General features: G+C 34.9%; 1 protein-coding gene across 2 annotated transcripts in view; it reads right to left on the reverse strand.

The window, feature by feature from the left end:
* Window positions 1–15,218, reverse strand: part of LOC118743222 (diuretic hormone receptor) — a 108,507-nt gene that overhangs the window by 55,809 nt on the left and 37,480 nt on the right. For both annotated transcript variants that reach the window (XM_036475782.1, XM_036475781.1), the window contains exons 2-8: window positions 7,608–8,510; window positions 3,976–4,123; window positions 1,676–1,865; window positions 1,371–1,467; window positions 1,090–1,183; window positions 947–1,027; window positions 311–390 (exon numbers count right to left, since the gene is read on the reverse strand). In XM_036475782.1, the coding sequence (XP_036331675.1) occupies window positions 311–390; window positions 947–1,027; window positions 1,090–1,183; window positions 1,371–1,467; window positions 1,676–1,865; window positions 3,976–4,123; window positions 7,608–7,883 (966 nt within the window). In that variant the 5' untranslated portion in view covers window positions 7,884–8,510. The remainder of the gene's footprint in view (window positions 1–310; window positions 391–946; window positions 1,028–1,089; window positions 1,184–1,370; window positions 1,468–1,675; window positions 1,866–3,975; window positions 4,124–7,607; window positions 8,511–15,218) is intronic.

The raw sequence follows: 15,218 nt of genomic DNA on the forward strand, positions 1-15,218 counted from the left end.
CCAGCTAACTAAATACCATATGGCCAAATTACAGTAATAAAAACAAAACCATAATTGGCAAAGCCGCACAGTGACGTAAATTCTATTGATTAGCTGTACATACATACATACATACATATGAGTCAATAATAAATACTAGTAATTTGATATACATACATACATATGTACTTATGTACATATGTAGAATAAACAAATGTTAATGTAAATATGGAAAACCATGAACTTAAAAATGCACATTGCGTTTTTATTGCTTATAAATACTTTAGTATGTATGTATGTTAATATGTATATGTATTTACACATAACTTACACCATTGAAGTGCTCTGTTTCCAAAGAAGTGGCGAAGATTTTTGCGATTGACCAAATAAATGTAATAACAGCAGGGCAGCCTGTAAAAATTGAAGCGCATAAATATGCTTAGTACAGTGAGAAAATATAATTTGGATATAAAAGCATATCGAGCCCTAACCGCCAAAATAACGTAAGCGCAATTTTTTTCAAAATTTTCTTTTCAATGCACAAATACATCTAGATGCCCGAGGAATATTTCTGCATCAAAAATAAAATTTTGAAAAAAATGTCGCCTACGTTATTTTGGCGGTTAGGGCTCGATATGATTTGTCATGAAAGCAAATGCAATCCAAATACATACATATGTTTAAAATAATATTTGATAAGAGAAAGCTACACACGAACAAATGCACGGAAATGTGCGAAAAATGTAATTAAATAAATGAACAAAACCTAAATAAAGTGGAAAAAATTACTTTAAAAATAATAGGTAAAATATGCCAAAAACGAAAAAATAAAACGAAAGGTTGTAGTAAAATTATTAAAATAAATATAAAAAAAACAAAAAATTTAGAACAATGAAAATAAATGTAGATGCATCTTTATAAAAACACAATTAAACACTAAAATTGTATAGAACATGGCAATACTTACCCCAGCCGATGGCTGTATATATGCCAAATCTTATATTATCTCTGGAAAATGTTTGTACCACCAGCGTATAGAGATAAAGACCTGCAGGAAAATTCACTACAAATAAAGAACCAGTGACAATAGAATTTACATTTAACAATTACCTTCGACAAACATCCAGAAGAAGTTTGTTAGATTGAAATAATGGAACATCATAACCAAAATAATGCACCCGGCTTCACTGGGATGCTCGGTCATCTGCAGTATTGAAATTGAAAAAGTCATAATTTAATTTAGTTAGTCAAATCACCCGCGGTCAAGCAGCGGAGCAGCACAGCACAGAAGCATAAACAATAGCTGTAATGACCAAGTAACTTTGTTCTGTTTTTTTTCGTTTTTTTTTTTAGATTGTTTTGTATTTTTATTTGCAAAAGTCTTGCCTTACCACATGCAGGCACATCGTCAATATCCATAATAGCCCGGCGAGTATGTATGTAAGGAATAAATTCGCGTGTATGGTGTTGCGCAGGCATTTCAAGTCTCTGTGAAAATTATAAAAATAAATTTAAAAAAATATACAAAATAGATCAACATTAATGTCTATATCTTATATGACTATATATTTATTTAAGCTTATTGCTTCAATAAAATTAAATTTATAAACAAAAATGCATACACACACATTTCCGCTTTATGTTTATTTTATACTAGAATATACAAATTTAAAATAAAAGTGTTTACTTTACTTACTTAAAGAAATAGAAAACGATAAGCGCCAAAATGAGCGATGCTAAACTTAGAAAATATCCAACGAAATATATGTAGGAGGATAATTCAACTGTGGGCGAAATATCTGCAAAAAATGTCGATGGTTGGCATTTCATGTAGTCGCTGTAATTGTCCCAAACACCATTCGCCGAGCAGTGACGCGTTACATTCTCTATGGGATAGAAAGTAATGGAAAGGAAAGTTAAGGCATAACCGATGTGTATATGAGTATGTAGTATATTTAGTTAAAAATATGCTTTTAGATTATGTATTCAGCTACAGAACGCTTTCTATTTTATTGATCCAAATTAACTTCCGTAGATACAAAACGATAAGTGCTCATCAAAGCGGGCCGACAAAAACAGCCACTTCTCCGAGGTACAATCGAGTTCACCTGTGACAGAAAAAGCCCAGTATCCCACGCTACGCCTTATACATACAATTCCAAGGGTAGTTAGGTTAGCTGGTAGTAGCTGTCTTCATCCAGATATTGACGAAAACACACCTAGGCCAAAAATGTTTGTTGTGGTACCGTTTTAGCTCGATGCCGATCGTGCTCCTAAATATAAGTAAACCCATTTATTTTTTTTATAAAGATCGCAGATTTTAGACGAGCTTAAGTCTACAAGACTGTCAATAAAGTGTGTATGAAGACAGCGTTGCCTGTGTGTCGGACAGTGGTTCTATGTATTTCCGTTTTAGATTTTTTCTTCATCTCAACAGATCGGACAAAAGTATACGAGTCAAAAGGCTCCTAACTTTGCATCCAAGCCGAGGTGCATGCCATTGAAATGTGACTGAGACAGTATGCAGAAAGTGAAGCGTTCACCAAATATACCCTCTGACAGCAGGTACGTACAAGTATACACAGAAAGCTGAGCAGCGCCGAGCTAAGCAAGGGGTTCACACAGAACGAGGCGGAGCTCTTCGCGTGGAATCGGCTGCAAAGATTTTCCAAAACTTACCATAAATGAGAAAAGTGAGAAAATACAGCTTTGCTTTCAGCTTCAAAACGCTTCGGAAAAAGCACACTGGTGGTTCCAAACTTGAGGATGAAAGCACTGGCATGTATGGACCTAGGTTCGCCTGAAAATGGTGTCAAAGATATGGTACAGTTGCAAAAATGTACTGGTAAAACTAGGAGCCAACAACAGGGTAATCTGGTGGTGGGTTCCGGGCCATGAGGGCTTCGATGCCATCGAAAGGGCTGACACTCTAGCGAAATGCGGTGTCGTACGGAGCCTGGTCGGCCCTCAACCTTTCTTTGGTCCATCCAGGCCGAACGTCTAAGGGGATTGGAAGACTTGCAAGCTACAAGCCAATGGCGTAAGAGAAATACCAAAAGATAGCCCAAATGATTCATAACTCCCTCTTCTTGAATCTCCGAGCGGCTGGCAAATATTAACAAAAGAACTATCACTGGATACCGGACAGGAATCTGCAGACTTAGGTACCATCTAAAAAAATTGGAGTCTCTGAGGAGATGAACTGCAGGTTTTGCGGGCTAGAGGAGGCATATAATATGTGATTGCCCGCCTATAACTCCACTTATACACCTTGGAAATCGACCATTACCTCCTGAAGTGCTTACTTTCATTAATAGCCTAAGGTTTAGCAACGCCAAATGCCCTAATAATAATAATATTATCAACCAGGAGCACTAAAGCACTCCTTCATCTTACAAGCTGCGACGAACGAATTGTTACATCCTTTCTTGCTGACCACTGGAGCATAATTAAAGATTTGCCCAAACAAGAAACCCAGACTACCCTTCAAACGTAGATCAACGAAGACCTGCTACTAAATAGAGATTTGTTGCAATGGATCGTCCTTGGTAACGGTAAATTCATAGGTGACTTGCTACCTCCTCTAAATCATAAACTACTCTTATTCGAAGGCAAAAAAATGTAAGCTGATCTAAATTTTAACTATGCATAAGTAATTCCAAAATCGACTAACTGATAAGTCAATGATTTTTTTTTGCCTTTGACAGTGATTTGCTTCAAATGATTAATTATTTACTTGCATCAATATTTGATGTACTAATAGTAAGCGCGTCAAGCTTATGTTTCATTCAGTAAAATATAATCCCTGATATTATTTAACTGACACATGTGACTAACCAATTATATACATACATATATTTTGTTATCACTTTCAAGGGCTTATCAAAAGTGAATTCATTAGGAAGTGTAAACACGTAGTTATACTGCACATAGAATTCCTAGCCACCAAACGACTTCCCACTCACTTTTGATTAGCAAATTTGTGCCTTGCCTTACCTGTTGTATTGTAAAGTACGCCTTTGAATTCTGCAAAACATGGCTGTTTGGCTGTTGTACCCGCCGCTGTAGCTGGCCAACAGAGTACTGTGTCAAAGAATGGCGGGCAGGTTAAATTGGCAACGATGCGATCGGTCGGATGTCGCAACTAAAAAGAAAAAGATGAAAAAATATTTATTTAATAGAAAACGTTTAATTAAAAAAGTGGACACTTAAAATTATTATTATAGTTAAGGACAAATTTTACCACCATGCACTTTAGTTTAATTGCAAGAAATTGAAATTTTAGAATTCATCGTCCTTGTATTAAAAATTAATGCACTCACTCAGCTTGAGGCGCCATCGATCGGCAATATGCTAGCAAACATAATTCTCATTTCTATTAAGGAAAATAACATTTTGCATTTCTATGCCGACAGCAGATATACTTAAATGAATACCTAAATACCTAAACATACATATATACACACATACATATGCACATGCATGTTACCTCGCAGCAATATTGCGCTAAACAACTATGGCACAACTGTTGAATGTTGACTAATTAATTTGTGACCCACGGCGTATACTTTATTGCGTTAGCTTGTGGCTGCAAATTGCTGGCTTGCAAAGCTGACAGCTACGGATGTATGTACATATGTGAAAATGCTTGCGCAAGCATTTAATCCTGCGGACCATGCATGAATATTCCCATATACTTTATCAGCACTTAAATAGCTACATATCAGCGTTATACGCGAATAAGGAAAAATTGGGTAAACATGTAAAATGTGTTAAATTTTGATTAAAGTTATTTATTATTTTAATTTGTGAGTTTCTGTTTCTTTTTCAATTTCATTCATTAAATTTCAATTTCACTAACGTGTCCTAGCCAATTGATCTTGACTTAAAATTTACGACTTCAAAACAAAAAGATAAAAAAGGTACAGGTTGCAGCTCGCTGATACTGCAAATTAAAAGCTCCTCGAGGGTGCTTCAATCCTTCAAACGAATATCATATTCTCAATAATTTTCGTCAATGGTGAGATTAAGGTGGTTGACACTCTGTACAGCCATCAAGAAAGTCACTCCGGTCACCTACTTAGGTCTAATGTGATGCCATTTGATCGAGTTCTTATTCCGTTCCTTGAGTTTTTCGAGTGATACAATTACGAAGCCTTGAAGATTGCGAATGTCTGCAGAGTTCAGATCAGCCATTGGAAGATGTAACTATTTATTGAAAACAATAAAAAATAGAGGAAAATCAATGCAGCATAAACAATTCCCGACACCAACCATCTCTTCACCTTCCACCTTAAACTAACTCAGCTAGGAGCCCTCTCCCTTTGGTGGTACCACGTGGAAACAGAGCGTTTTTTGGATCTACCGTTAGTTGATCGTGACGACAACATTTCTAAATCTAAATTAGCTAAAAAGTTTCTAGGGATACACCTTCCTATCCAGTTTGCTTCTATATATGGACTCTTATACATGTGTGCACATCCAGTGTACTCTCTATGGGTGGTTTTATCTTTCCAGGAATGATCAATAAGTTTCCGCTTGCGTTCCAATTACACCGAAGTATTCAACCTTTGTAGACCTTTGTGTAAGTCGGACTTCATTGAGAGAGGGTGGCTGAAAAGGCGGTATCTTGAAGAGTACCATTTCAGTATAGGCGTGATTAATGTAAAGTTTGATCTCTACTCTAAGGGCTATTTCGCATTGAATATTCAGTTTAGTAGAGTTGACAAATTGGCACTACTATAGGCTATGTTATGGAAGATGCTGTAACCTATTAGCGTCAAGCAGTCTTTCTAGAATATTACGAATGAAGAAGGTAAGACTTATTGATGTAAAGCTTGAAATGTTCTGTAGATGATAGTGAGCAATGGACATAGTGGTTCGACCGTTTTTTGAATTTCAGTGGGGAATATACCAGATTACCTTGAAGAAATGTAGGGTTTAAATGTTTTGAAACTTTTTTTACGAATTGCACAATATTCATTGCGGAGTTTAGGGAAAAGTAGTTCTTTTGCTTTAGGTTCCTCAGTGAGTACGTCTGGTATTTTGCTGCAAGATGAAGTCCATTCGCCGTCTGGATTTTGGATATAGTTTTGGGCAACTGTAGTTTTTGAAAAAACCTTTCGTAATCGGTTGCCTTCAGAGTTCTCCTTAATGTATACAGGATTTATTTTGAGCTATTTTCGCGTTTCAGTATTCCAAGCTGAAACTCAATTTTATATTATGCTTCGTCAATTCTTTGTAGTCGAAGGTCCCAAGGACACTGGACCTAACGTACTTTCGAAGTACCAAAATTTATGGAATAAGTAGTGTTATACATATGTGTTTATGAATGTTTGCGTAATGCGTATCTTCATGCTCTTAAACGATGGTAGGATTTCGAATGGAAATAGAAATGGGAAACTCCAGAAGTTTTTAACTGTATTTTAAGACAAAAGGGATCATAAATGTATGTAAGTATGCCCAGAGTGGGTTAAGCATTTCTGCGATTTAGGGCATTTTGTTCGACTGCTTCTAAATGATATTCCGATTTACATTTAAAGATTATCGTATGTATATTAAAAGAAACTGAACTATTTTGAGACCTTAAAAGGGGTGCCAAAGAGTTTACTTTATAGGCGTTGGAGATAATATTTATTGATGAAATTTGCAGACTTTTTTCTACAGAAAAAAATAGTTTTTTTTTTGATGATCTATGGCCTTATAACAATTATATTCAACAATTTTATTAGTTATAGCTATTTCGGATATCACCACATCTCTTCATCAGACTTCTTCAACTGCGATTCGATCCAACGATCCCAGCCGCCATGTAAACTGTTGTTGCTTTTTACACTTTTTCATTTGTTACGCCAACTACAAACAAGCGCAGCTATTCCAGTGCTATTTAAACTTGATCATGTGGTTGTTGTTTTTCTAAATTGTGTTTTTTTCACAAAATTTTCATTAAAAACGGCCTCAAGCTCAAGAAAAAAAATTTCAAAAACTTGGCTTCAGTTTTTAATTACGACCAATTTGTCCTTCTGCGGGGAACAAAAAAAAAAACAATTTTTGAAGCATTCATAACATAAAATGTTGTTGCTAAGAAATCAGAAAAATTTGTATCACGCCAATGCAGCTTAAAGCAAAAACAAGTCCGAGTCCTGGGTTACTAAACAAATGTAAAGTGTTTGCAAACTTTATTAATTTGGTGAGCAGCAAAAGCGACAAAGAAGCAATGACTTTACGACATTTTTTCTTTGCCAGAAAGTTCATGAAATCATAACTCTCCATACAATTCCGCACCGTCCAGAAATAAATTATGAAATTCCTCCGAAAAAACCACAGACAAAATTCAAACAGCAACTTGACAAAAGTGGCTCATTCATTTTGGTAGGTGTGCACGCAAGCATACACAGATATAGACATACATATACATACACTATATGTACACGCATTTGTGCTCATCATTCTACCAGGATGATTCTATTTATACGGCTCGCCCATTTTGCGACTCAATGCACCCACACACAGCAAAAGCAAAGCAATAAAATAGCGCCATAAATGACTGGCAAAGAGTATGTATTACGCACGAGTGCGTTTGTACTCGTAGATATACATACATAAAGAAAAAGTGGAATTTTACTTACCGCATAGTAGTTGGTGTCGCCAGTGAGCAGGTGGCGTTGCGCTTCTTCTTCCTGTTTTTTCTGCAGATTATACGTCTCCAAGAGTCGCATACAATGCTCCTTCACCGTACGATTTATGTAAATATCATTCGCAGCGCTCGGCGGCGGCGCCAAAATATCGCTTACCATAGCTAGCGTTTCAGTTGAGAAATTGGCTATAATATCTGTAAAATCGAGTGCAGTCGAAGAATCATCCAAGCTTTCAACAACAACTGCACGCACATCCGATATGGACATTTTATTGACTGCACGCGGCGTTGCAGTATTTTGTGGCTATTACTGTTGCTGCTGTTGTTGTTGTTGTTGGCGGTAAATGGTATTTGACTTGAGGCATCCGGTGGTTGGGTGGCGAATTCGTGTGGCCACAATCGTTGTTCTTCTTATAGCTTTGGCTAACTTAATGGCTTTGTACGTGCTGGCTTTGTACGTGCACTTTAGCCGATAGCAATTAGTTTGTTCTTATTAACAGGTTTATTGTTGTTGCGTTTACTGCAATTCGAGTTGTAGTATTTCTGTTGCCACAAGCGCCGGCAGCGCTGTTTATTGCAGCTGCTTGTTGGGCGTGGCTGTCATTTGACCTACGAATTGTACGATTATAGTCCACATTGTTTTCGTGTGTGTGGTTGTGTGTGTGTTGTTTTTTTTGTTTTATACAACTCTATTATGCTTTTCCTCTTTTCCTATTTTCTCACTATTTAGAAGGTGTGCTATGGTAATTACTAATTAGCCTTTATCTAATGTAATTGTTCGTGGCGCTGTTACCCTCTATAACACTCGCGAAATTCGAATGAAAATGAAATTAACGAAATGAATTTTCACTTTCTGTGGACGATGCGTTGGTTGGTTCTTATCTCTTGACAATAACTGTAAATAAAACAGAAACGAAAAACAATCAGAAAAAGTTGGCGGGTATTAAGTATAATGAATAAGTAAAAGTTTAAGAGTAAATAATAACCACGTGGGTGAGATTTTGGGAAACATACACACATACATAATACTTACAGTGTGCCACAAAAGTGCTTAGATAAACACTAGTTAGACCGCACCACCTTACAAGCAAGGAAAAAAGTTCGCCGTAAACCGCTGGGTTTAAAATATTTTTTCAAGGAAATTTCGAAAGTACTGGCCAAACCTAGGGTGCGCATTTTTATATATTTTAGGTGGAATTTTTTTTTTTTTTAATAGTTCTACTAGAGTAATTAAAATACTTCTTTAGCAAAAAGTTTAACGATTTTATGGGCTGGTTTCTTCAACTCATCTTAACTTAGTTTAGCAATTTTTTGGACTTAAGCTAAAAGCTTGCGTACTTTTTATTCTGCTTATTCTTGACTAGGTCCAAAAAATTGGCTAAACTAAGTTAAGTTGAGTAGGAGAAACCAGCCCATAAAATCGTTAAACTTTTTGCTAAAGAAGTATTTTAATTACTCTAGTAGAACTATTAAAAAAAAATAATTTCAGAACTTAGATCTGGTAAGGTCAATGAAATAAGGTAAACAAATTTTCCCCCAGCGACAAGAACATCAATATGTATATAATTCTTTAGGATCCGACTATAAAATCCGAATATATGACAAAACATTTAAAAAAAGGCGTCTCCTAAGTTCGGTAACAAAAATTCCGAATTGCCTTCGAATCAAAATACTTCCATAGCAAAAGTTTAATAATTTTTGGCGAGATTTAATTCACTGACATTAGGCGATACGTTGGGATAGTAAGAACTGAGATCCGCTGGGAAGTATTAGAACAATATTTTTTTGGGTATAAAATTAAATTTTTAACGATTTTTAACACAACGCGCTGCGAACAAAACACCCTATCGAATGCTTGCGATGACGGGCCAGGGAAGGGAAATGGCGTTGTCGATTACAGCCAGTTGTTTAAACAACGAGAAGGAGAAGTGACCAGTCAGCAGTACTTCAAATGGAATGCAGTCCTATCTGCTAAATGACAGCAAATATCACACTACACCATCTGCATTTAAAGTCAATATCAGCTTTGTCTGCTTGTTGCTCTGTTTAATTACCAGCTATTCCCGAGGCATCCAGAATAAAACAAGTACATTGTCCAACTATTTTAAATTGTTGAACCTGACAATATGCAAGTTCACACTGTACCATAAAAGCAACCATTTACTTTGAGTCTATAGTTGGATAGAGACAGTAAGTGACGACGGTATTTTTAGCATTGCATCCACAGCAGCCTCAGATGTTGTAGACATATTGACCTCATTCTGCCTAATGACCATCGGCGCGAGCTCTGCGTAAATCAAAAGCACTGGATATACACACTCCACCAAACTTAATAGTACCCATACTTTCCTGCATGACTGTAAGACATATATTGTTTATAAGCGCGACACATTCACATATACATACATACATACATATGCACATATGTGTGTACACAAATTCGTACAAGGGCATAGGCAGGTAGGGGCAGCTCTCAATCACGCGGCTGTACCACATTGTCATATTTCTATATGGAGGAACTAGCGCCGGTTTCGAAACCATTTTATTTCTGCCTTATTTTCTCATTAAATTCGCATATATCTATATTGAGCTGCACGATACTCTTCGTCATACCCGCTGTTTCTGTGTGGGCGAGGAGTTTGGGAGATGGATTATACATATCTAATCAATGAGAAGTTTATTGTTCAATCAAAATGAGAGTCAATTGCGAAAATTCTTCGGCTGTCTTTTGTGGCTGCAAATTTTCAACATCGAATTTCGTCCCGTCTATGATAAAGTTATCAATTGGGGTTTTCTACATTTGAAATGGGGCCACCCAAGTAGTTTTATAGATCTTTCGAGGCTGGTGTCTGGTACTACTAACTACCAAGTTCATATTCGCGGATAAGTCGAGGAACCTCTCTTTTAATCTCATTTAGCTTAGATGTGGATTGTGGCAATTCGTTCACTGTTTGGGGTGCTAACGAATGCTGCAAGTTGCAATCTTCCTCCTTCCATCTCATTTTCTTTACTATGGTAAAGTCAACACGTTATTTATCTAAATAAGCCATCCAGCAGTTGGATAGAGACACCTGTCCTATGGTGTATATCCGCAAAGTGTGGTCTTTGTTTCGTGCGTGGGTATCCCAAGTTACGGCGTTAATTAACCGAGGTTGTTTAAATATTTTCATTTTGTGTTTTATCTAGAGTATTTAATTTTTTTTTTAAATTTATATAGCGAGCTGCTTGCTCCAAGTCAGATGCACTTATTGGTTAACAGAATCTGCTGGCTTCAGCGGACCCTTAAACCGAATAAGACGGAGTGGTTCCCTCTCTATTTATAGTGATCCAAGGCTTCCGCGAGATGATTGAGCAGAAAACAATTGAAGAGTTTGCTGATAATATGTAAAATGTAATCTGTAATTGGTATATTAACCTGTGCCTCCCCCGTTGCTTTAGATCGTCGCTACGCCCTTGAATTCGCACGTAAGTAAGGAGTGCGATTAGATAAACTTTTTCTATATGAGGTGTGCAATCACAAGGCCGTACAAAAGAATTACTTGTTCTTCAACTAAGATCCAAGGTTTTTATCAAAAGTTTGATATCTTCTTTTTGATAAAGATCTTAAAAATCAGTGCCAGTGCGAAGATATTTTGATAAGTAGATATATATGTATGTACATATGTATTTATACTAGTATACGTGTACAATAATTTGGCCGGCGCATGGAGCTTGTTATTGCGAAATATTTGCAACCAGGTATGTATGTATATACACTGCCGGAACAAAGTATTGGCACAGCAAAATTTTCACTGCATATGCAACAATTTTCATTCTAATATTTTTCCGCCAATCTTGTATAAAAATGTGGTTCATTCTACAACAAAAACCATAAAATTATAATTCCTAAACTTTGTGCAAAACTCGCGAAAAATCAGCAAATTTTCAACTTTTTAATCAGATTTTTTAGAATTTTTTAAAGTTTGCATTTTTGTAGTCCATTAAATAAAATGCGAGTTCGGAGTTAGTCAAAAATTTTAAAGGCTTTAACTGCTTTACAAATCGAAAATTTGTATGAAAATATCACTTTATAAAGCTCTTTAAACCTACTTTATTTTTTTATGAATAAGGCGATTAGAGTTTATAGACATCAATCTACTGCGGTCACGAGCAACCATTATAACAAGTGTGTACAATTGGCTTTCGAAACAGTCACACTTGGAAATGAACGATCGTAAAATAATCGCCGTCAATTTTTTATTGTTAAAAAAAAGGCACGTCAAACTGTTTCTTTGCTTTTAAAATTGTTCTTATCCTCAGCCGATCAAAAGTAGGTCGCGAGAAGAGTGCTCATCAAAATTTAGTAATGAAGCAAGAATTTCGAGTCGGAATTTTATCTGAGAATTCTAATAAAGTAATAAAATTATTCTTTTGATTTACCGCAGCTATCGAAATGCGTTCAAATATATGGCTAGACATCTTATATTTACTTATACATATGTACATGCAAGCATACATGTGCTTATGTATGTAGTAGTTATGCAAATAAAATTCTAATTTTTGCTGCTTCATAAGGTAAATCATGAATTTTGCTATTTAAAAAAAAAATAGGCCAACATACTTTGTATGGAAGGAAATGCGTAACACCTTCGACATAGATATGCCTCTTTTATATCGATTAAATCGAAAATCGATTAATCAAGCCCTACCGATTTAATTTTTTGTCGATTTTTTAGTTTCGATTCGATCCGAGAATCGATTCAAAAATTCGAGAATCGACATTCGACTTTTCGTAAATTGTTACATATTGAACTATGGTTTTCCTCAGAAAATCTATAAAATTGTAAAGAAATTTTAATTTGAGATTGGTATCTACCCTTAAATAAAACATCTGGAGAGAGCAAAGACCAAAGAATTTAATGACCTGCCTATCTCTCTCCTCCGACTACAGAGCTCCTCATGGTAGCCTCTTGAAAATAACAATTGAGCGATTCACAACGGTGTCTGTCGTAAGTGTCGTATTGTTGTATTTCGTAAACTTTAAAAGCTTAAATAAATGTTTAGAGAACTTGAAACGTCAACTTACTATTTTTTAGCACTACAAAAATTCATAATATGACTTTGATGGTCCTTTGTGAACTCCCTTAATATATTTCTGAGACGTTTAATGTTTACGACATACAACGATACGACACTTACGACACCGTTGTGAATACCCCATATACCTGAAATTAAAAAATTGAAGTTCCAAACTTTATTTGAATTTTCATAAAAAATGTCAATCCTTAATTATTCTTTATAGATAAAATTTTAGTACTTATGCAGTTTTGTAGCAAATTTTTGTCTAAAAATGGTAAGCAAGAAGTGAAATATAGTCAGCAAAAACAAAAAAAAAATAAAAAATAAAAAACGCCCGCATTGCACAAAAGTATATGTTCGTAAGCTCCATTTTATAATACACTTCTTAAAGCAGTGGTTAATTTTGAAGTAAAATATTAAATTTTCTCTCATTTCTAATAAAAAAAAAAACAAACACAATTAAAAAAAAATTTAAAAATGTTATAAAATAGGACAGCGTTGACTTTTCCCTAGGCATTAAATGAAAAAATTTTGATGAAAGGAATTTTTACAGACGTTCCCGATACCGCGGGCCCATCTCAAGTCAGATCGATGTGTTGTTTTGTTTTTTTTTTTATAAAAATTAAGTAAACGACGTTATATGACCAAATATTTATTTATATGAATCGATCTTGGGAGATAGTTTTAATTTTTTGGTGATTCCTTCCTGCATCGATTACTTATTTTTATTTCGATTCAAAAATCTATTTTTTGTATTTCGATCTACTTCAGCAAAAAAACAATTATCAAAAATCAACGAAATGCATTAAAATTTAATGGGTTTCAAACCAGCATACTCAAAAGATTCTAAGATTTTAAGCGAAATTTGAAATTTTGATGCAAATTTCTTCATATGAATTATTACTATAAATGTTATATACAGTTTGAGAATCGCATTCACATACATGTACGGTTTTTGTTATGGAATATGCTATATTTTTTATAAAAAATAATGAATATTAAATAATCAAAAGGAAAATTGTCAATGCTGAGGGTCAAAAGGGGCGCTGTTCAAGTGGCCGGCACGGTAGTTTTTGTTGACGAAGCCGTTTAGCGAAAAATGGCACTCATCATCGAAAAGGAGTTTACGATGAAATTTGTTATGTTTCTTCCAACATCTGTAGAGTTCGCTTAGAAGATTTTGTTTTATTATCTACTTCGCCATTGCCAGAGTAGCGGCTGTTTTAATCGTGCGTTCGCGAAAAAAAAAATGCAAGTGCTCACCGGAAAACTAGTTATAAGTTCCGTAATTTTTAAATCCAGTTGCAGGATGTGCTTCAAAACGAACAAATTAAGATCTTCTTTAGCCAATTTTAGAGAGAACAAACGTAAAATACATAGTGCATGCAATAATTATTTTTGCTTCTAGAAGCTACTGTTTTGTCGAAAATATGTCAGTACTCGGCTCTATTGTTTGCCTTTTTTACTATGTTCATCTCTTTTCCTAATCTATCTATTAAATTATATGGCTATTATGATGCGATTATGAATAGATAGCGCCACTAAAATACCTACACTTGATTAATGCGTGGTAGCTTTCGCACAGTCATGATATGTAGTATGCTAAATTGTATGTATATTAGGGTGGCCCAAAAATGCATGTGCAAAAAGGAAAGTCGGAATTTTTTTGAAATCAAAAAAAAATTTAGACGTCGCTCAAAGCGTTCAAAGTATTCCATGTATTTTATATGGGGAAAACCACTTTTCGTAGAATTCTTGAAAATTAATATTTTAATTTTTGAATTTTTAAATTAAAAAATATTTAGTATTAAAAAATGGTTAAATAAACAGTTGGGTATTGTTATTGAAAGTCCTCTGAAGAGCACCAGAATTTTCCATACCATTTCTACGAAAACTGTTTTTTCCCCCATATAAAATACATGAAAAATTTTGAGCGCTTTGAGTGACCTCTAAATATTTTTTGATTGTAAAATAAAAAAAGTCGGTAATTACCTTCTAAAGTTTGAAAGCTTAATGTGTTTGGTTTTTTATTAAAATTTTCTTTCAGTGCCTAAAAGCCGCTAAGATAGAGCTTTATTTATATATAACTTGGTACTTAAGACTCAACCCTTAAATGTGATGCATTGCACTGGTCGAAAGAAGTTATTTAGGTACCAAATTATATTTTCAGCGATACACTTTAAAAGCGAGCTGAAATTGAAAAACTGTGAGTAAAAATCGATTTTCGTTGTTCTAGAGCGTGCCAAGAACGAAAGTTTTTTTTCACGCTAAAAACTAGGAGTGTAATTACAAACCTTTTTTGTCGCTACCCAGTCTAACATATAATGATAGTTTTAAATTTATTGCATGTGCTTTTAGTGGCATAAATGTTTATACATATTTACCTATGTATGTATAATAATACAGGCATAGACATAAACATCCTTTATACATATTTTGCCGCTCTTCAACTTGTGAAAAGTGTTGGCATACATGCATACAAAGAAAGTACATATGTGTGTGTGAATGTATGTTAATAATGAATTCATTATAAATAATGGTTGTA

This window comes from Rhagoletis pomonella, unplaced genomic scaffold (genome assembly GCF_013731165.1).
Source record: "Rhagoletis pomonella isolate Grant_MI unplaced genomic scaffold, Rhpom_1.0 Rhpom_scaffold_00007, whole genome shotgun sequence".
In the NCBI taxonomy this organism is placed as follows: domain Eukaryota; kingdom Metazoa; phylum Arthropoda; class Insecta; order Diptera; family Tephritidae; genus Rhagoletis; species Rhagoletis pomonella.